Source organism: Mobula hypostoma, chromosome 10, assembly GCF_963921235.1.
Source record: "Mobula hypostoma chromosome 10, sMobHyp1.1, whole genome shotgun sequence".
Taxonomy (NCBI): Eukaryota; Metazoa; Chordata; class Chondrichthyes; order Myliobatiformes; family Myliobatidae; genus Mobula; species Mobula hypostoma.
In genome coordinates, this window is record NC_086106.1 from 60,229,107 (window position 1) to 60,251,106 (window position 22,000).

The 22,000-nt window shown below is 43.0% G+C and overlaps 1 protein-coding gene across 2 annotated transcripts in view; it reads left to right on the top strand.

Moving 5' to 3' along the window:
* The window catches only part of LOC134352937 (fibronectin type-III domain-containing protein 3A-like), a 162,389-nt gene that overhangs the window by 103,276 nt on the left and 37,113 nt on the right, over positions 1-22,000 (top strand). For both annotated transcript variants that reach the window (XM_063060584.1, XM_063060585.1), the window contains exons 9-15: positions 1,710-1,769; positions 4,164-4,302; positions 11,426-11,479; positions 11,601-11,722; positions 12,705-12,879; positions 15,339-15,425; positions 16,050-16,188. In XM_063060584.1, the coding sequence (XP_062916654.1) occupies positions 1,710-1,769; positions 4,164-4,302; positions 11,426-11,479; positions 11,601-11,722; positions 12,705-12,879; positions 15,339-15,425; positions 16,050-16,188 (776 nt within the window). The remainder of the gene's footprint in view (positions 1-1,709; positions 1,770-4,163; positions 4,303-11,425; positions 11,480-11,600; positions 11,723-12,704; positions 12,880-15,338; positions 15,426-16,049; positions 16,189-22,000) is intronic.

Genomic DNA, 22,000 nt, shown 5'->3' on the forward strand with positions numbered 1-22,000 from the left:
ACACACAGGTGGTGGGTATATGGAATGAGTTGCCAGAAGAAGTAGTATAGGTGGAACAATTACAATATTTAAAAGCTATTTGGATAGGTTCATGGATAAGAAAGGTGTAGAGGGATGTGGGCCAAATGTAGGTAAGTGGGACTAGTTCAGGTAGGCATTTTGGCACACCGTGGAAGAATTGGGCTAACAGGCCAGTTTCCCTGCTGTATAACTATGAGTCTCCATAATGTGTGTGTTATATAACAGTTCTGGATTCCCATTTATGCTGGCAGCTAACCTTTACCTTTTTTATTTTAGTTTCTATTTTCACTTTGATTCTTTTGTAGTAAAACCTTCTTCTCACTGGTGTGTACAACTCAATGTTTGTCTTGAGCTCTTTGGTTGCTCTTTGCCTGTATTGCTTTCTTCATGGAGCTATGACTGAAATTACGTCAGCTTTTACCAAGGAAGGCGGTGCTTCTACAGCCTGGTGAAGAAAATGTGGTTGAGATTCTGGACGGGCTAATACGAGGATGTATGGAAAAAGCCTGGTGTGGGCAAAGTGAATGAATAAACTGGTGTAGACAGCATGTATCTTGGGTGGACAGGGGAATCAATAAGAGAGGAATTTACAGGGGCTCTGGCCATAATCATGCATATATTAACAGGGTGTGGATGATACTGGAGGAGTGGAAAACTGCAAATGCTATGCACTTGTTCAATAATGAATGTGATTATATAACCTGTGCCTGCAGACCAGTTAGTTTTAAGGAATAAACTCTTCTCGGGCTTCCAGGCGCATAGAGGTATCGGTTATAGCCAACATTTTCATCACAAGCTCTGCCATTTTCATCAGGGATGATCAGGGAAGATGGGAGAGTTTGTTATCGAAATGTTGGTTGTAATCAATACTTGTACCAAGCTGGAAGTCTGAGAAGTGTTTATTCATCATATACGCTGGGAAAGCTCTAGATCCTTTTTCAGTTAGTTTTAGTTTAATCTCAGTGGTGGGGAAAAGATTGAGAAACAATAAATCAAAAACTAAATTAGCATACATTGATTAGAGAAAGGCAGCATAGATTAATTGAAGGCAGTTTTTGTCTAACTCAAAAATATTCAGGGTTAATGAGGAAAGTATACAAGTACTGTTATATGTAAGACTCCAATAATCTGACATAATCAGGACTTCTGTGGTGGATTCTTTGAACAAATAGATTTTTCTTGTAGTACCACAAAACACTTTTAATTCATTTTTTCTGGAATCCGCTAAGGTGGAAACATGGGAAATAGGTTCTGGTCAGTTTAAAGAGAATGAAAGAACTGGGACCCTACTGCGAGCTAGAAGAGAATGCATGGGAAGGTGATGTAGTGGGTGGAAAGGCTGGCCCAGATGCTGAATCTTTAGGATATCCTATAGTTGAATAGTGGATTATTGGAGTTTTACAGTTCATCATCAAGATTGAAAGTCATGAAATAAAGAAGGCTGTATGTAGCCACTTGATAGAAAACTGATTTAGTCACAGGAAACAAAGTTGGATGGAATTGCTGGAAGGAAGGGTACAGTGAAGATTCCCAGGATGTTCAAACCAAGACCACCACTTTTTTATCATTTTAAATGACTTGGTCTTCGGTATAATAATAGACATGAAGAGACATATGCTGCTGTAATAAGTGTTATATGACAGATAAAAATTACTTTTTTCAGTTAAAGTCTTTTCTTTAATTTTCAGTGGCGAAGAAACAACAGTCACAATATCCGAACTGCGACCTGCCACAGAATATCATGTTAGGTACAAACTTATTTTGTGTGTATAATTTATGTGCCCTCTTTTACACATGGCTCATTTAAATAATGACATTTAGATTGATTTGTATTGATAGTAGAGAGTGTTTAATTTAGAAACTTGCTTAAAGAAGTGGGAGGAAGGAATGATATATGTAATGATTTCAGCAGCTAGGCCAGTTTGTGATCACCAAATAAAAACGTGACCTATGTTTGGTGGTTGTGATATTCAACCTTTATGAGATTGACTCCTAGATTGATCTTAAAACCATTTGTACAATGTCATTTATTACAAACATTCCTCTTGCATTTTCTTCACATTTTTCCCGCTAATGTGTTCAATTATTCCAGGTACAAACTGTTTCTCAAATGTTTTAGTCATCCTAAGAGATTATCCCAGCTTTGTCATCGCCCACCATTCAAGTGTATTCAGTGAACTTCATCTTGCAATGAGAATGTTGGTTGCTTTGTATTTTGAACTGAGACTAATTGCAGCAGTCCTATTGCTGTGCTAGCATCAGAACTTCAGCATGGGTGAAGTACTAAATCTGAAGTATTCTTTCTTTAGCACCAGATTAATCATTAATCCACTGAACAATGGCCATATTTAGACATTTTTAGTTTGTTCTGCAATTGAATTTTCTTGTGCATCAACTGTTCTTTATTACAATCTGATAGCTAAAAGCAAAAGCCTGCAGATGTTGGAAATCTGAAATAAAAAGAAAATGCTTGAAATACTGAACTGCTCAGGCCGTGTTAGTGGAGGGCAAAATAGAGCTGGTGTTTCACCTAGCTGACTGGTGTTCAAGCAGGCTTATTTGTGGAATTAAATGTGGCCCATATTCATAAGATTTGGTATACAAAGAGCATTTAAATCTTAAAAGAATTAAGTTTTGTGAGTTATTCAAATTTTCAGGTGTACATCTGATTCCAGTGCAGTTTTACCCATTTATATTCAATCACTTTATTACCCAGCGTATATAGTATATTAAAAGAAATTGAAAAGGCTGTTTCCTTACTCTCTACGTCAGTTAAACTTGACACACTTCCAATTCTTAAGCAGCACTCAGTTATATTTTATCACTAATAGCAATGACTCCTTCCTGTACTTGATCTTGTTATGGGTAAGCAAGGTGCAGAGCTATACGATGGTATAATGTTGAATCAGGTTTGTGGATCTGGCAGGTGATACAGAAAACACTGACTGTGAAAATGTATATTAATGATTTATTTACAAACGGTAAAAGTTTGACCAAACATTCGTGTTTCCCAAGTTACAGAAACTATAAAGTTGAATATTCAACAAACATACTTAGCTAAAATCACACGCAGAGCATACCTTCCCAATAGTCATGTGCACCCCTTGCCTTAAACAAGGGGAGAAAGAGAAAGAACCTCTCACACGTGCTCTCCATATACCCAGGATATTTGAAACTGGACACCAGGCAGCTAACCAATGGGAAAAGCAGCTGCAGTTTCTAAACTAACCAGTCATGACAAAGCAACTTCTGACAATCAGACATATAAGTCATCGTCGTCATCATCATTTTCTGCCTCATCATATGATGTGAGTGATCATGGCCTATTGTCCATGATTGTTCTTGCCAATTTTTTCTACATTAGTGGTTTGCCATTGCGTTCAACTGGCTACTGTCTTTACAAGGCAGTCATCTATCGCCTGCTTCGATGGCTTCAAGTGACCCTGATCCGGTGGGGGATTGTGCTAAGCAGGTGCTACAGCTTGCCCAAAGGTGACCTGCAGGCTAGCCAAAGGAAAGAGTGCCTTACACCACTTTTAGTAGAGATGTATCTCCGCCCCGATATAATATGGGTATCATTTTAGGACACAGTGCATTCACCTGTGCCTGAAGCAGTTTCACTTTGATCAGGACAACACACACAAAATGTTGGAGGAACTTGGCAGGCCAGGCAGCATCGATGGAAAAGAGTAAATAGTCGAGAGAGAGAGAGAGAGAGAGTGTGTGTGTCTGTCTGTCTGTCTGTGCCTGTGTGTGTCTCTGTCTTTGATTTCCAGCATCTGCAGGTTTTCTTGTTTTTTTTTTGGTCGCTTTGATCAGAAAGAGGTTAGGCTACCAGTTCAACTGTCACAAGCATGACCATAAAAAAAAAGGTGAAGAATAGTTTCCCATTTTTCAACTACCCCAGGCTGGTGGACAGAACCGTAACTAAGTGTGTGAAATTCTATTTATAAATTTGCATGTTTATTGCTAGCATAGCATCAAAGGTTGTATCAGCTGTCATACTGTTTGGTATAGTTCAGTGGTTGTAAAGGTTTATTGTATTTCTGACAAATTAATTCTAGAAACATAGAAGTAAATTCTCTGTCACATATGCTGTTGTAGAACTGTTCACAAAATGGCTTTTTTTCCCTCTGATACAGAGTTTCAGCAATGTGTAACTCAGTAAAAGGATTTGCTTCAGAGCCGACAAGCTTTACCACAGCAATCATTGAACCTGATTGTCCAGCTCCACCAAAACTAACTAGTAGAACCAAAACCAGTCTGAGCTTGCAATGGAAGGTAGGAATTTTCATTATTTTCTGTTAGCAAAGAGACTTGAACACTAAGTTTTATTTCATGCTGGAGGTGTAGTGGGTGGAGTTCCCAAAGGATCAATTTTCAGCAATGAATTATATACATTATAAATGAGCTGGAAGGGGTGAACTAAAGTATCCAAGTTTGTGAATGACTTTGACAGCAACCTATGATATTTGAGTTCTGTAACAGTAATATAGCTTGGTTAATTGAGTGAGTAAATACTTGACAGTTTAATGTAGAGGTCATTTCCTTAAGTTGGAGGAGTGAAAAGTTAGATTGTTAACTAAATGGAGAGAGACTGCAAATAGGTAGAAAATAGCGGGATCTAGGTGTTCTTGTGCATGAATCTCAAAGTCAGCAGCAAGGTCTTAAGAAAGCAGATGTCATAGTGGCGTTTATTGCAAGAGTGTGACAGTTTAGAAATAGAGAAGTATTGTTACAATTTTGCAGGATGCTTTGTGATACTAGATCTGGAGTAAAGTACTAGGTTGTAGTTCCTTTAACTAATAAAGGATTTGCTGGTGTTGGTGTCTGTCCGAAAGAAATTCACTTAACTAATAGCTGGGATGGTTGCTCTTATCACAAGTGGCTAAAGAAGTTTGATCTGTATTCTTTGGAATACAATTAAGATCTTAAGGATTACAAGGTAAGGGGACAGTCATTTAAAACTGAGGCTTATAAGACAAGGGGACAGTGTCACAAAAGGATAATGGGCTGTGTGTAGAAATGGGAGTTGCACTAGCAAATTTTCCTGCAAGGATATTGTTGACCTTCCCATTTAGGTTTAACCTGTCATTTTTGTACAGGTTTCATCTGCTTTGGAGGAGAGTTATGATTAGTACGTTTGTGGGTGAAATGAAAGCTAAGTGTGACACAGTAATATAGAGTTTAACGTAATGCTTTACTGTGCCAGCGACTGGCTTCGATTACCGTTGCTATCTGTGAGTTTGTTCTCCTCGTGTTCCCGTGAGTTTCCTCCAGGTTCTCTGCTATCCTTCCACATCCTAAAGACATACACATTCTAAAGTTGGAGTTAGTAAGTTGTGAGCATGCTGTGTTGGTGTTGGAACGATGGTAAGACTTATGGGCTGCCCCGAGCACATTCTCAGACAGTGTTGGTTGTTGATGCAAATGATGCATTTCATTTGTGTTTTGATGCTTAGATGTACATGCAACAAAGTTAATCTCTTGAAAGTTAGTGGTATTGTGGTTAAGGGGGTTATCCAAGCCTGCAGCAGGATATCAGTCAGATGGAAAGTTAGGTGGAGCATTGGCAGAAGAAATTTAATCTCAACAAGTGCAAGGCGATGCATTGTTACAGATGGAGACAGTGTAGCGATGTGCTACACACAGCGCTAGAATAACCACACGGAGTCGGTGAGTTAGAGTTGCGATGAAAAAGATTTATTCAAACTTCGCGGCCCGCTTTAAAGCCTTCCCGTTCCCGCCCTCCCTGGGCAGGACCACTGTGGGGAATGCATATTCCCAGACCCTTTCTGCGCGCGGGATTTTCCCCCTGCTGGTGAAGATGGCCTGGCGCCCTTTTTGGGGCCAGCTCTCTGCCTGCGCGCGCTGTTGTGAGCCGGTTCATGTGTGCCAGAAAGTGGGTCGCCACATAACCCCCCCCCCCCCAGAACCGGCGATACCTCCCCCAATGTCCACAGTCTGGATCGGCCTCTGTTTGGGAGGTCTGCCCCTGCGCCGCGGTGCCTGAGCCTGGACCGGTTGCGCCAAGTCCACATGGGCCGGTTTGAGTCGGTCCACCGTGAAAACCTCCTCTCTCCCCCCAATGTCCAGCACGAACGTGGACCCGTTGTTCCTGATCACCTTAAACGGCCCCTCGTAGGGCCGCTGTAGCGGTGCCCGGTGTCCGCCCCGTCGTACGAAAAGAAACTTACAGTTCTGCAGGTCTTTGGGTACGCAGGTCGGGCTCTGTCCGTGCTGTGAAGTGGGTATGGGGGCCAGGTTACCGAGCCTCTCCCGTAGTCTGTCCAGGACTGCTGTGGGTTCTTCCTCTTGCCCCCTTGGGGCTGGTATGAACTCTCCTGGGACGACCAGGGGCGCGCCGTACACCAACTCGGCCGACGAGGTGTGTAGATCCTCTTTGGGCGCCGTGCGGATTCCGAGCAGGACCCAGGGAAGTTCGTCCACCCAGTTAGGCCCCTCCAGGCGGGCCATGAGAGCCGATTTCAGGTGACGGTGGAAGCGCTCCACTAGTCCGTTCGACTTTGGGTGGTAGGCAGTTGTGTGGTGTAGCTGTGTTCCTAAAAGTCTGGCCATAGCCGACCACAGGCTGGAGGTGAACTGGGCGCCCCTGTCGGAGGTAATGTGGGCCGGTACCCCAAAGCGTGCTACCCAGGTTGCGATCAGTGCTCGGGCGCAGGATTCGGAGGCGGTGTCGCTGTCGGGACTGCCTCTGGCCATCTGGTGAACCGGTCTATCATAGTTAGGAGGTACCGCGCTCCTCGTGACACTGGCAGCGGCCCCACGATATCCACATGGATGTGGTCGAACCTCCGGCGGGTGGGTTCGAACCGCTGCAGTGGAGCCTTGGTGTACCGCTGCACCTTGGCCGTTTGGCACTGCATACACGTTTTGGCCCATTCACTGGCCTGTTTACGAAGTCCATGCCACACGAACCTGTTGGAGACCAGCCAGACAGTTGTCCTGATGGAGGGGTGCGCTAAGTTGTGAATGGACTCGAAAGCCCGCCGGCGCCAGGCTGCTGGGACGACAGGGCAGGGTTGGCCGGTAGCTACGTCACATAGTAGGGTCCTCTCACCTGGGCCTACGGGGAGGTCTTGGAGCTGCAAACCGGAGACTGCAGTCCTGTAACTGGGGATCTCAGCGTCTACCTGCTGTGCCTCTGCCAGCGCTGCATAGTCCACCCCCTGGGACAGGGCCTGTATGGTAGGTCTGGAAAGTGCGTCTGCCACGACATTGTTCTTTCCAGAGACATGCCGGATGTCCGTCGTGTACTCGGAGATGTAGGACAGATGTCGCTGCTGCGGGACGACCAGGGGTCGGACACCTTAGTGAACGCAAAGGTAAGTGGTTTGTGGCCTGTGAACGCGGTGAAGGGCCTACCTTCTAAGAAGTACCTGAAATGCCGGATTGCCAGGTATAGTGCCAATAGCTCCCGGTCGAAAGCACTGTATTTGAGTTCGGGTGGTCGTAGGTGTTTGCTGAAGAACGCTAGGGGTTGCCAGCGACCCTCGATGAGTTGATCCAGCACTCCACCGACTGCTGTGTTGGATGCGTCCACCGTGAGGGCAGTAGGAACGTCCGTTCTGGGGTGCACTAGCATCGCGGCGTTTGCCAAGGCTTCTTTGGTTTTAACGAAAGCGGTTGCGGCCTCTTCGTTCCAGGTAATGTCCTTGCCCTTACCCGACATTAGAGTGAACAAGGGGCGCATGGTTCGGGCTGCTGAGGGGAGGAAACGGTGGTAGAAATTCACCATACCCACGAATTCCTGCAAGCCTTTGATTGTGTTGGGTCGGGGGAAGTGGTGGACCGCGTCTACCTTGGCGGGCAGCGGGGTTGCCCCGTCTTTAGTAATCCTGTGGCCCAGGAAGTCGATGGTGTCGAGTCCGAACTGGCATTTGGCTGGATTGATTGTAAGGCCGAATTCACTCAGGCGGGAGTAGAGCTGGCGGAGGTGGGACAGATGCTCCTGCCGACTACTGCTGGCTATGAGGATGTCGTCCAGATAGATGAATGCAAAGTCCAGGTCGCGTCCCACCGCGTCCATTAGCCGCTGGAAAGTCTGTGCGGCATTCTTTAGACCAAACGGCATTCGGAGGAATTCGAAAAGTCCGAACGGGGTGATAAGTGCTGTTTTGGGGATGTCGTCCGGATGTACAGGGATTTGATGGTATCCCCGGACGAGGTCTACCTTGGAAAAGATCCTTGCGCCGTGTAGGTTTGCTGCGAAGTCTTGAATGTGCGGCACAGGGTAGCGGTCTGGCGTTGTAGCCTCGTTCAGTCTGCGGTAGTCACCGCATGGTCTCCAGCCCCCCGTTGCCTTGGGCACCATGTGAAGGGGGGAGGCCCATGGGCTGTCGGACCGTCGTATGATCCCTAATTCTTCCATCTTCTTGAACTCCTCCTTCGCCAGTCGGAGCTTGTCCAGGGGAAGCCTTCGAGCACGGGCGTGGAGGGGTGGTCCCTGGGTCGGGATGTGGTGCTGTACTCCGTGTCTGGGCAGGGCTGCCGTGAACTGCGGTGTCAGTACTGATGGGAAATCCGCCAGGACCCTGGTGAATTCATCGTCGGACAGCGTGATGGAGTCCAGGTGTGGGGCTGGCAACTGTGCTTCACCCAGGGAGAACATTTGAAAAGTCTTGGCGTGGACTAATCGCTTCCCTTGCAAGTCGACCAGCAGGCTGTGGGCTCGTAGAAAATCTGCCCCCAGCAGTGGTTGGGCCACGGCGGCCAGTGTGAAGTCCCACGTGAACCGGCTGGAGCTGAACTGTAGCCGCACCGTGCGGGTGCCGTAGGTTCGTATTGTGCTGCCATTAGCGGCCCTCAGGGTGGGTCCCGGTTCTCTGTTGCGGGTGTCGTAACTCGTTGGAGGTAAGACGCTGATCTCCGCTCCGGTGTCGACCAAAAAGCGGCGTCCCCACTGCTTGCCCCAGACATACAGGAGGCTGTCCTGATGGCCAGCCGCCGTAGCCATCAGCGGCGGCTGGCCCTGGAGTTTCCCGGGAATTTGCAGGGCGGTCTGCAGTGGCGGGCCTCCGTGCCCCACCGCTGGTGGTAGAAACACCATTGTTCGTTGGGCTCCTCACTCCCGTCGCCGGGTTTTGTAGACTCTGCTGCCGGGCCTGGTCTGGTCTGTCGTTGGGCACGTGGCTTAGTGATCTGTGCGACGGATGCCCCTCTCTCTTTCCTGGCATTCCACAGCACATCTGCTCGGGCCGCCACCTCCCGGGGGTTGCTGAAATCTGCGTCGGACAGCAGCAGGCATATGTCCTCGGGCAGTTGCTCTAGGAACGCCTGCTCAAACATGAGGCAGGGTTTGTGTCCTTCAGCCAGGGCCAGCATCTCGTTCATTAATGCTGACGGCGGCCTGTCTCCCAAACCATCCAGGTGCATTAAGCGGCGTGCTCGTTCGCGCCGTGAGAGTCCGAAAGTCCTTATGAGCAGGGCTTTGAATGCTGTGTATTTGCCGTCCTCCGGGGGTGACTGTATAAACTCCTCAACTTGTGCAGCAGTCTCCTGGTCGAGGGAGCTCAGCACGTAGTAGTAGTGAGTGGACTCCGAGGTTATCTGCCGAATGTGGAATTGTGCTTCTGCTTGTTTGAACCATAAATGGGGTCGCAGCGTCCAGAAGCTTGGCAGTTTTAACGAAACTGCGTGAACAGATGCAGCGTCGGTCATCTCTGGTCCAAATATCGTTTGGGCAGTCGGGGTCACCAATTGTAGCGATGTGCTACACACAGCGCTAGAATAACCACACGGAGTCGGTGAGTTACAGTTGCGATGAAAGAGATTTATTCAAACTTCGCGGCCCACTTTAAAGCCTTCCCGTTCCCGTCCTCCCTGGGCGGGACTACTGTGAGGAATGCATATTCCCAGACCCTTTCTGCGCGCGGGATTTTCCCCCTGCTGGTGAAGATGGCCTGGCGCCCTTTTTGGGGCCGGCCCTCTGCCCCTGCGCGCGCTGTTGTGAGCCGGTTCGTGTGTGCCAGAAAGTGGGTCGCCACAACAGGACATTACAATAAATGGCAGGGCACTCAGGAATATTAATGAACAAAAGAGATCTTGGGGTTCACAAACATTGTTTCCTGAAAGTAGCATTACAGCTAGATATGACAGTCAAATAGGCACATACAGTAGCTTACTGACCCCCATACGTTGGGGGATAGAATATAAAAATTGGAATGTTACTTTGCAAATTTATAAACTCAAACAACAGGAATTCTGCAGATGCTGGAAATTCAAGCAACATACATCAAAGTTGCTGGTGAATGCAGCAGGCCAAGCAGCATCTATAGGAAGAGGCGCAGTCAACGTTTCAGGCCGAGACCCTTCGTCAGGACTCAAGGGTCTCGGCCTGAAACGTCGACTGCACCTCTTCCTACAGATGCTGCTTGGCCTGCTGCGTTCACCAGCAACTTTGATGTATGTTGCAAATTTATAAAACTGATTAGACTGCACTTGGAGTAATGTGTGCTGTTCTGGTCGCTGCAATGTTCGGAACGATGCAATGGCTGTGCAGAGAGTACTGAGGAGATTCACCAGGATATTGTTGGATTGGAAGACTTTAGTTAAGTGGAGAGATTAGATAAGCTCTTTTCCCTGAACTGTGGGAATATGAGGTGTTACCTGATACAAGATTGAGAGGCGTGCCTCGGGGTAGATGGTCAGAACTATTTTCCCTTGATAGCGATGTCACAAGCAAGAGGTTTAAAGAGAGACAAAAGGGTTTTAAAGAGGATTTGAGCAGAAGTATTATTTTTGAAAAGTAAGTGGTTGATACTTAGAACTCACTGCCAGAGAAGCTGGTGGTGTCAAATACAATCTGTAATGAGATATGTAGTTAGACAATTAAATGGGCAATGTATAGAAGCATGTGGATCTAATGTGGACAGATGGATTAGTATGGAGGAGCTAAAAGATCAGCTAGATGGGGGGGCCTTGGGACTTATTGCTGTGTTGTATGAATCCATGACTCCAAAAGGAATTGAAGCCAAGGAAAAGATCAGCCACGATCATACTGAACGAAACGCAGGCTTGAGCAGCTGCTGCTCCTATTTTGTGTTCTTGTGTAGACTGTATTACAGTAAAAGCTGCATTTCAAAAATGTATTTCAGCCTTTCTCTTGTGAACAGATATGCATAACAAAATAAACATACTTATCGTTGGATTGGAAGACTTCAGTTAAGTGGAGAGATTTGGATAAGCTCTTTTCACTGAATTGCAAGAATCAGGTGTGATTTGATATAAGATTATGAGAGTATGCATAGGGGTAGATAGTCAGAACTATGTGATAGAGATGTCACAAACAAGAGGCCAATATTGGCCATTTGACCATATTTATTAATATGGTAATGAATTCACTTGTTCCAAATCTAACAATGTCTATTTTTTTTTGTTTCAGGCGCCCAATGATGGAGGTTCTAAAATCTCCAATTACTTATTGGAATGGGATGAGGTAAGATTTTGCATTCTTTTAAAAGTTCTCCTTATAAAACTGTCAAGAGTATAATAATGTAAATAAGAGTAAATTTCTTTAGTAGCCAAATAGAATTAACCGATTAACTTTGTCGATGTAGGGAATGCATAACTTTTTTAAGGAATGCTACCAAGGACCTCAGAAGCTGTACAAGCTGACTAAATTGTCACCATCTGTGGGATATACCTTCAGGCTTGCTGCGAAAAATGATATTGGATTAAGGTAGGTAATATCAATGTTAATATATGTAAATGGATTCAATTTATTTGGATAAAGAAAGTCTAATCCATTGTAGTTGTGAAGACTTTCCAGTTAGCTGTTGTTTGAAAGTCAAGTACTGGAAAGAAAGAGCTGAATTCTCTAATAGTGCAAGGTGGCCTGTACCACTGGTGCCATACTCCTTTACTGTTACCCCTTGTGTGTTCGTGTAACAGAATATGAACTCTTCGTTTTAGCTGAAAAAACAGGTGACAATTAGAAGAAGTAGAGAAAGTGCAATAGAAACAGTAAAGGATTAAATGGTAAGGAAAGAAACAACAAGTTTATGCATCGGATCAACCCAGTCGTCCTCTTGCCTGTGATGCTTGGGTTTGAGATAATTGTGAGACTAAATGTCTTTAGTCTTTTTTCTCTTCTTCCTCTCTATTATTAAATCCTCTAAACTTATTAAAACGCACCTTTTTGACAAAGTGCCCGTTCACTTCAACAAGCCTACCTTCCATACCTTGGAAATTATTCTTCTTGTATTGCTTTCAATCAGAATTATTGATAAGTGGATCTATATTATTGTGGAAGTATTTTTTTTCCAGACCTGTAGGAATTACTTAGAGTGAATGGCAGTAGAAATTCCCTGGAAATTATTAACTCTACATCTGAAAGTATCTCAATTTGCAGTAAATAGATAAGATGATTGAAAGGCTGTGCGACATGCCAAGCAGACGAAACAATACTGATAGGGAGTGAAATGGTACCTGCAGAAATGACCCTTTTTTTAAAAATAGAAACTGAAAGAAAGAGCAAGGTACCTTAAGTTGGAGAATTCAGTATCAATATTATGAAAAATTCAACATGCAGCAATTGTCATTCTCAGAACCTTTTTAATGCAATGGTCAAACCTTTTCTGACTGTTTCAACTACCTTGGTAAATGCAGTAATGAATCATTTTTTGGATTACATTTAAGTTGTTCGTTCTTTCTTTCACCAGTGAATTCAGTGAAACAGTTTGCTATTACACAGTGGGAAGTGTTCCCACTGTCCCAGCTTCTCCTCGGCTTATTCACGCAGGTGTTACTTGGATGGCACTGGAATGGAGTCGACCTAGTGGTGTTTCAGATGATGAATCCATTACATATATCCTGGAGATGGAAGATGAAAGTTCGGTAAGAAGCATTTTCAATGTTTTGTCTGTGTGTACCTGTTAAATGTGAACATGGTTCTCATATATGTTTCTTGTCCAGTTTGGCCTGAATTCAACCAGGTTCAAGATTGTTTAATATCATTTCCAATACACAAGTGTAAAGGAGAATGAAATAATTGTTAATCCGGATCTGATGCAGCACAGAAAAACAGTAAAAAATAAGATAAATAACATAATTAAAAAGCACAATAAATATAAATTCATTAGATGGCTTGTACATTTAGATTGTATGTCTTTAAAGTGGCACTGGGCACAGGAATGTCTGTACATAAAGTGATTCTGACGGAAATGATAAAGTATTGTTGGTGGGGGTAGTGGAGGGATGGGTTCATGGAGGTGTTGATCAGCCTTGCGGCTTACTAGTCTCCTCCCTGATGTCCGTGAGCAGGGTTGGTGGGATCCTTCATGATGTTACTGGCCGTTTTCCAACATTTTTTCTGTATATTGAATTGATTTTATTTATTACATCCTTCACATACATGAGTAAAAATCTTTCAGTCTCTGAATGTGCAATTCACAGTAAATTGAAATAAATAGTATGTACAACAGGACAGTCAGTATAGCATAGAAATACAATTGTATCAGTGTGAATTAATCAGTCTGATGGCCTGGTGGAAGAAGCTCCTTTGATGGCAGGTAGGCTGTTGCTGGTGATATGTTGGGCAGTTTTGATGAAGTAAAATTAGCCACTCTCACAGACTGGCTTAATCCAGAGTTTACTGTTTTTTAATCTGCTAAAACTAATCTCTCTGCCCCAAGTGTATCTTTTAAATCTTAATTGTTATTTCAACCTAATCACAGCTGATTGTTTCTGAATTACAGAAGCTCTGGGTTACCCACAGTTCGGATGCAGTGAGTGTCTGTATTCAAAGGAAGACGATCAGAGGCAATTTCTGTGATCTGGCATCAATCCAGTCTTAATGGTGCTGGATGAGATGGCTTTAGTTGGCACTATAATTACATAGGGTTTTCATGAAACTACATCTGAAGTACTGTATGTAGTTTTGATCTCCTTACCATAAAAAAGAATATACTTGCTTGATTTCTGGGTGGGCAGGTGAGGAGAGAATGATCACCTGGGCCTCTGTTTTCTCCTTTTAGAAGAATAAAGGGTGCCTTCATTAAAATATTCAAAATTCTTGGAGGACACAACAGCACAGATGTGTGGGGATGTTTTTCCTGATTGAGGATTGTACAAATAATGGTCCTAGTCTCGGACTAAACTGCGGGCCATTTGGGATTGAAATAAGAAGAAAAAGATTAGCTTTATTTGTCACATGTACATCAAAGCATACAATGAAATGCATCATTTTGTATCAAGTTGAATTGGCAAGGATTGTGCTAGGCAGCCTGCAAATGTCACCACGCTTCTGGCGACAACATAGCATGTCCACACCTCGCTAGCCCTATCCATGTGTCTTTGGAACGTAGGAGAAAAGCAGAGTACCCAGAGGAAACTGATGCAGTCACAGGGAGTGCATACCGTCTTCTGACAGGCAGTGGTAGGAATTGAACCCTGATCAGTGATCATCCGGAGCTGAAAGTTGATGAACTATTGCCATATAACAGTGCTGTATACGGTATCCTTACTTTATGCAGAGGATGGTGAATCTTTCGACTTCTAGATACTAGACACTGGCATAGATAATAGTATGTAGAAAAGAAACATTGGGAACCTGGTACATCATAGTTCCGGTGAATGCACACAAAATGCTGGAGGAACTCAGCAGGCCAGGCACCATCTATGGAAATGAGTACAGTCGACGTTTCGGGGCAAGACCTTTTAGCAGGACCCTCCACTGGCGAGGAAGCAAAAATAATGGGACTTAAATTTAAAATATAATCAGTTTGTTTGCATAATTAAAAGAAAACCCTTCCAGCACACAAAGGGTAATGGAAGTCGTAAATTGTTAGCTACTTGCCCTCTGCCTACCTCTCCCACATAAGACAAATGCCTTGCCTCCTTGGTCAATTGATTTTTTTTTTGTTTAGAATAAAGATAAAATTTTACGGAAGTGAGGTGAACTAAAAGATTTGAGATTAAATTCTTCATTTCTTATGTTTCTTCAGATTTCTATAACATATTATCAGTTTCTTCTTTCACAACTGATAATTTTTTTTTGTCCAGCTGCAAGAGTTAGCTTAATTTAATAGCTGTAATTTTTCAGGAAGAAAGATTTTCTTTGTAAATTTAATCCTAAGCAGAAGTCCCCTCCAGTGGAGAAACTGATCATTTTAAATTTGTTAAATCATCATTATTTTTGGCTGGTTATTCTGAACATTTGTTGCAAGCCAAATTGGTAGAAGAGAACAAATTGAGAGTTTTCTGCCAAAAAAAAATCATTTTTGCATGTTACTGCTGAGAACTATAAGCTGAATCTGTAAGCCTGTCTATAACTTCAATTTTTTTTAATATTACAGGGCTATGGATATATGGTAAAATACAATGGAGAGGAGCTTGCTTGCACTTTAAAATATCTTACACGGAATACCTCTTACAATTGCAGGGTAAGTAAGTATGTTTGCATGTCCATCTCATTACTTTTCTCACCAGTTCTCCAAATTAATTTATCAATTCCAAATCATAAGAAACTGTAATTCCCAAGTGAGGAAGTTTTTAAAAAAAATCAACTTGGACTCCTAATTAGTACTATCCCATTGAACGGTAAGCTTTGAGTTAGTACTAAATCATGCCTAGAAGTTATGCTTCCTGCAGTTGAAGTTGAAATGTAATGATAGCCACCAACAAAATCCAGTGTTAAAGCCCAGTCTTAATGGGATTCCTTGGCATTGTATTAAGCAATTGCTGTTAGATTCTGTTCCTGGTCTGATTTTAAATAGGACCTATGAGGGGCAATGTTTTCACACACTGGGTGATGGGTATATGGAACAAGCTAACGAAGCTGTTGAGGTGGGTGTAATTGCAATGCATAAAAAAGATTTGGATGGGTACATAGATGGGGTATATATAAATATGGTACATGGGTTATATACTTTAAATATGGTTCATGGATATATAGGTGGTGGGACCCACTTGTGAGAATTCACAATATACAACAAGTGAGCTGAAGTTTAATTTTATATTCTTGAATGTCTTTCGTGTTTTCAGTCTGGATTTTTGTTAATATTTAGATCTTTGCCTGTAATAGCGAAGGCAAAAGTAACCCAAGTGAAGCTGTCAAATATTGCACGTGCCCCAATAAACCTGGACCACCCAGTAAACCAAGTGTAAAGGGGAAAGTTCATGCACACAGTTTCAAGGTTGTATGGGGTAAGTCACACTTGATACCTTAGGACGTTCATTGTTAAAGAAATTTCAAACAATGATCTGATGCAATTGTATTTTTTCTAAATAGTCTACTTGCAGACAATCTGAATTGGTAGTAGCTAGAAAGTGAATGTCCATTTTGCCAAATGTTTCAAAGCAAAAGAATAAACTGTTATCTGACAGAAATTCCTTGATATAGAATAAGGGACCTATGACTGAAGCAGTTTGGACAAATGAGAAGGTATAAATAAAGTGGTTACAATGTGATCAAAGGCATTCTAATCTAACCTTTAGAAGTTGAGGGCAAAATGAAAAAGGAGTTAAGTTAGCTTTGACTTTAAAGAGTAAAAGCTATGGAGTTAGAATCTTTTTTAAATTATTTTTTATTTTTATTTATTACAAACAAAAAAATACAGCACATCCACAAAAACCACAACCGTAACAAAATCAAATTAAATATTGAGCAGCAAAAGGGAGAAAAATATAAAGGCAAAAGTAAACATACACAGCAGAGGTGCACCACATCAAAAAACCTCAGTCCTCACCCCATGAGAAAGTCCAATACAGGGCCCCATATCCTTTCAGAGATGTCCCCTCTGTCCTCATTACATAGTCTCAGTCTGTCCAAATGTAAAGTATTTGCCAGTTCTCTCAGCCACAGATCATACGTAGGCACAGAGTCCATTTTCCACATTTACAGGATTAACTTCTTAGCAATCACCATTGCAAACAATACAGCCATTTTTTCATACTTATTGGCTGAAGATAGAGAGCTTGTTGCTCCAAGGATGGCTATGAGTGGGTCTGGTTCCCACCGCTTCCCAAAAGCCTCAGAGAAACTGTGAAAAATACTTTTCCAGTATGCATAAAGCTTACAACATCACCAGAGTGAATGTGACAAGTTACTGTTCATAGATTTATATCTATTACAAACTGGTGAAACATCAGGGTAGAAACTGTGCAACTTTTCTTTGGGATAATGGAGTCTGTGTATTGTTTTAAACTGTATAAGTCTGTGTCTGATGTTGACCAAACAATCATGTATACTCTTTAAACACTCATCCCAGACCTCCTCTGTCAGTTCTATACCCAATTCACCCACCCATGCCTGTTTAAAACCTGCAGTATTCACCTGAGCTCCGTTATGTAGGATCTGATAAAAATAGGATACCGCACTTGGAGTAACAGGATCAAATTTATAGACCTATGTATTGATGGAAACTTTGCCTCATTTGCGCAGTTACAAGCAGTTTACAATATCCCTGCATCTCGCTTTTTTAGATATTTACAAATTCGAGATTATGTTAGGAAATATATACCTAATTTCGAAGTTTTAGACAAACATGAGTCCCTGGAGTTAGAATCTTAACTCAGAATATCAAGTAGCAAAATCAGTTTGGTTGCAGCTCTGTGGGAGTAAAAATGCAGAATCACACCTCTGCACCTGTAGAACACTGAATTCTCTCATGATGTTCTTATCAAAATGAATAATTTCGCATTCTCCCAAATCATGCTCTGTTACAAGGATATTCCCCTTAGTAATAATGATCAGAGGGTTACAGAGAATCTGTACTTACTGACAAGTACCTTTATGGGCTCAGTTCACAAGCACATGGATTTATGTAACTGAATACCTGGGTGCACACCTCCATAGTTTTCCAGAACCTCCATGAACAGTCAAAAGAATGGAAAAGGTAATGCCTGGAAAAATTGTCTGCGCTGGCCATGTGTTCCTTGTGGTACTGATCTAATCTCCGCGTGTCCTTGTGGTACACCACATCCGCAATGCTTGGTCTCTGGGGAGTTGTTGTTGCTTTGCAGCTGAAGCCTTGGCTTTTATATTCCTTACCAGTTCAAATGTCACATTTCAGTCTCATTGGCTGTGTGTCATCTGATTAACCTATGTCACCTTATTATTGGCTCTGGTGCAAGTTGGCACCCACTTATTGGCCTCTTCCAGCAAGTGACAACTGGTAATTTATAGCACTTCATTCTAAATTAGTTACCAAACCAGTAAACAGCTCAAATCACTCTGGCCAGGCACAAGCCTACGCCATTCACAAACCAGCATGTTATATCATACCAAAGAACACCTCACAAATAATTTATCTAGGAATAATCTTAGTCCAGCAGATTTCCAGAACATCAATGCCTATCGTTTTAAAACACTGATTCAGCTGAGCAAAACCAGTTCACAAAATGGATGATGCAGAGCAACTTCACAAAATGGCAGCTCCCCCCCCGTTCCTGTGACCTCACGACAAGAACAAAGACTACCTATTTGCCTACTTCCACTGACCTTGATTCATTCAAATTCACTGATTTGTAGACTGTAGTTCTTCCTGCACAACAACTCCATTTGGCTGATTTTTTTTTTAACCATTCATTTAGCCACTCTATCTCCATGTAGCCTCCTTAAATCATCTTTGTGATTTACTTTTGTACTAATTTATAGATTACCAATTATACATCTGGTACTTTTATCCAGATCATTTATATAAATTGTAAAAGGTTGACGTATCAGTTCTGTGTCCTGTACCTTTTGCAATTTATATGAATTGTCTGTCAATTCAATGTCTCCAGTTAGGCAGCCAATCTCTTATCCATGCCAAAATATTACCACCTATGCTGTAAGGAGTTGTTTTCTGTAATAACCTTCAATCAGATACAAATGAAAATATAAATGTACTGCATTCATGGAACAGTGTACTTTGTAAGAATAGACTCTTTAGCCCAAAGTGTCTGCATCAACCATGATGCCTATCTAACAAATGTATCTGCCTGCATGTGGTCTATATCTCTCAATCCCTCCCTGTTCAATTATCTCCTTGAATGTTGTTGTCGTATCTGCTTCCATCAGTTTCCTGGCAGCATGTTCCAGGCAACTACCAGTTTTGTATGAAAACAAAACTTGCCTTTTAAATTTCCTTTTAAATCATTCTTAAAGATATGCCCTATAGTATTTGACATTTGCAGTCTGGGAGAAACACTCTGACTACTGGCCCTATCTATGCCTCTAGTTAAATTTCAATACTTTTATCAATTTTATACTTTTATCATCCTCCTGCGTTGTTCAACCTTTCCATATAACTAATACCCTCTAATACAACATCTCTTATAAACCTACTGATTTCCCACAGCTATCTTGACAATCCTCTTCCCACCCTGTCTCCTATTCGCGTTTACACCTGTGATTCACAGCTCCAGTACCATATCCAATTTAGCCAAGGACACCACTGTCATTGGCTGAATCAAGGGCAGTGACAAATCGGCATATAGGAGGGAGATTGAAAATCTGGCTGAGTGGTGCCACAACAACAACCTCCAGCAACTCCAGTTAATGCCAGCAAGCCCAAGGAGATGATTATTGACTTTAGGAGGAAGAAACCGGTGGTCCATGAGCCAGTCCTGATTGGGGGATCGGGGGATAGAGAGTGTCAGCAGCTATAAATTCCTTTGCGTCATCATTTCAGAAGATCTTTCCTGGGTCCAGTACATAAGTGCCATCATGAAGAATACATGGCAGCACCTCTAATTTCTTAGAAGTTTGCGAAAGATTCAGCATGTCATCTAAAACTGTGACAAACTTCTATAGATGTGTAGTGGAGAGTACACTGGCTGGTTGCATCAGAGTATGGTAGGGAAACACCAATGCCTTTGTAGGGAAAAGCCTACAAAAGGTAATGGATATATACTACACATGCCCTTACACTTCCTCCCTTACCCTACACATACCCTTACACTTCCTCCCTTACCACTTATCCGTGTAAGCGGAACAAGTGCTACACATGCCCTTACACTTCCTCCCTTACCACCATTCAGGGCCCCAAACAGTCCTTCCAGGTGAGGCAATACTTCACCTGTGAGTCGACTGGGGTGATATACTGCGTCCGGTGCTCCCGATGTGCCCTCTTATATATTGGCGAGACCCGACGCAGACTGGGAGATCGCTTTGCTGAACATTTACGCTCTGTCCGCCAGAGAAAGCAGGATCTCCCAGTGGCCACACATTTTAATTCCACATCCCATTCCCATTCTGACATGTCTATCCACGGCCTCCTCTACTGTAAAGATGAAGCCACACTCAGGTTGGAGGAACAACACCTTATATTCCGTCTGGGTAGCCTCCAACCTGATGGCATGAACATCGACTTCTCTAACTTCCGCTAAGGCCCCACCTCCCCCTCGTTCCCCATCTGTTACTTATTTTTATGCACACATTCTTTCTCTCACTCTCCTTTTTCTCCCTATGTCCCTCTGAATATACCTCTTGCCCATCCTCTGGGTCCCCCCCCCCCCCCAGCCTTATCTTTCTTCCCGGACCTCCTGTCCCATGATCCTCTCGTATCCCCTTTTGCCTATCACCTGTCCAGCTCTTGGCTCTATCCCTCCCCCTCCTGTCTTCTCCTATCATTTTGGATCTCCCCCTCCCCCTCCAACTTTCAAATCCCTTACTCAGTCTTCCTTCAGTTAGTCCTGACGAAGGGTCTCGGCCTGAAACGTCGACTGCACCTCTTCCTACAGATGCTGCCTGGCCTGCTGCGTTCACCAGCAACTTTGATGTGTGTTGGTTGGATATAGCTCAGTCCATCACTGGTAAAGCCCTCCCAATCATTGTACACATCTACACAGAGTGCTGTCGCAGGAAAGCAGCATCCATCATCAGGGACTCCCACCTTTCAGGCCAGGCTCTCTTACTGTTTCAGTCAGGAAGAAGGTACAGAAGCCTCAGGACATACACCATCAGGTTCAGAAACATTTACTATCCCTTATCTATAAGCTCTTGAACCATAGGGGATATCTTTACTCACCCCATCCCATCACTGAACTGTTCCAAATGAAGCAGACTTCCTTTCAAGGATTCTTCATCTCCATGTTCTCAATACTTATTGCTTATTTATTATTATTATTATTATTTCCTTTTCACTTTTGTTTGTATTTACAAACTTTTTTTTAAACATTGATTACTGTCTACCCTGATGGGCGTGGTCTTTCATTGATTCTATTGTATTTCTTGCATTTACTGTGAATACCCGTAAGAAAATAAATCTCAGAGCTGTCTATGGTGACACGTATGTACTTTGATAATAGATTTACTTTGTACTTTGAACTTTGAAATTCCTCTGCATCCTTTCCGAAGTATCCTTATCCTGCCTGTAATGGTGTAACCAGTAGTGTGTATCGTACTCCAAATGTGACTTAACAAAAGTTGTATTAACTGCAACATTACTTTCCAACTTTCATACTCGTATCCTGACCATTGAAAGCAAGCATGCCATACAATTCTTTACCATTCGATCTGCTTGTGTTGCCAACTCTCAGGGAACTATGAACGTTCAGCCCAAAATCCCTCTGTACATCCTTGCTCCTAAGTTACCTACCAATTTGTGTTTTCCTCTTACATTTGACCTTCAAAATGCAACACCTCACATTTGTCTGGAGTAAACCTCATCTGCCATTTCGCTGCCAAACTTTCCATCTGGTCTTTTGCGACTATTGTCTGTTTACCAGTCCTGGTGAAGGGTTTTGGCCTTAAACGTCAACTGTTTGCTCTTTTTCATAGATGCTGCCTGGCCTTCTGAGTTCCTCCAGCATTTTGTGTGAGTTGCGTTGTCTATTTACCCTATCTGTGCCTCTCATAAATTTATAAACTCCTATCGGGTTGCTCCAGACTATCCACAACTGTACCATAAATCGTGCCATGGGTAGCCTTGCTTATTATGAACCTACACTTTCATCCAGATTATGTATATACAAGTATCAGAAATTACTCCCTTTTATACATGACACATTGCTTTTTCAAAGAATCCCAATA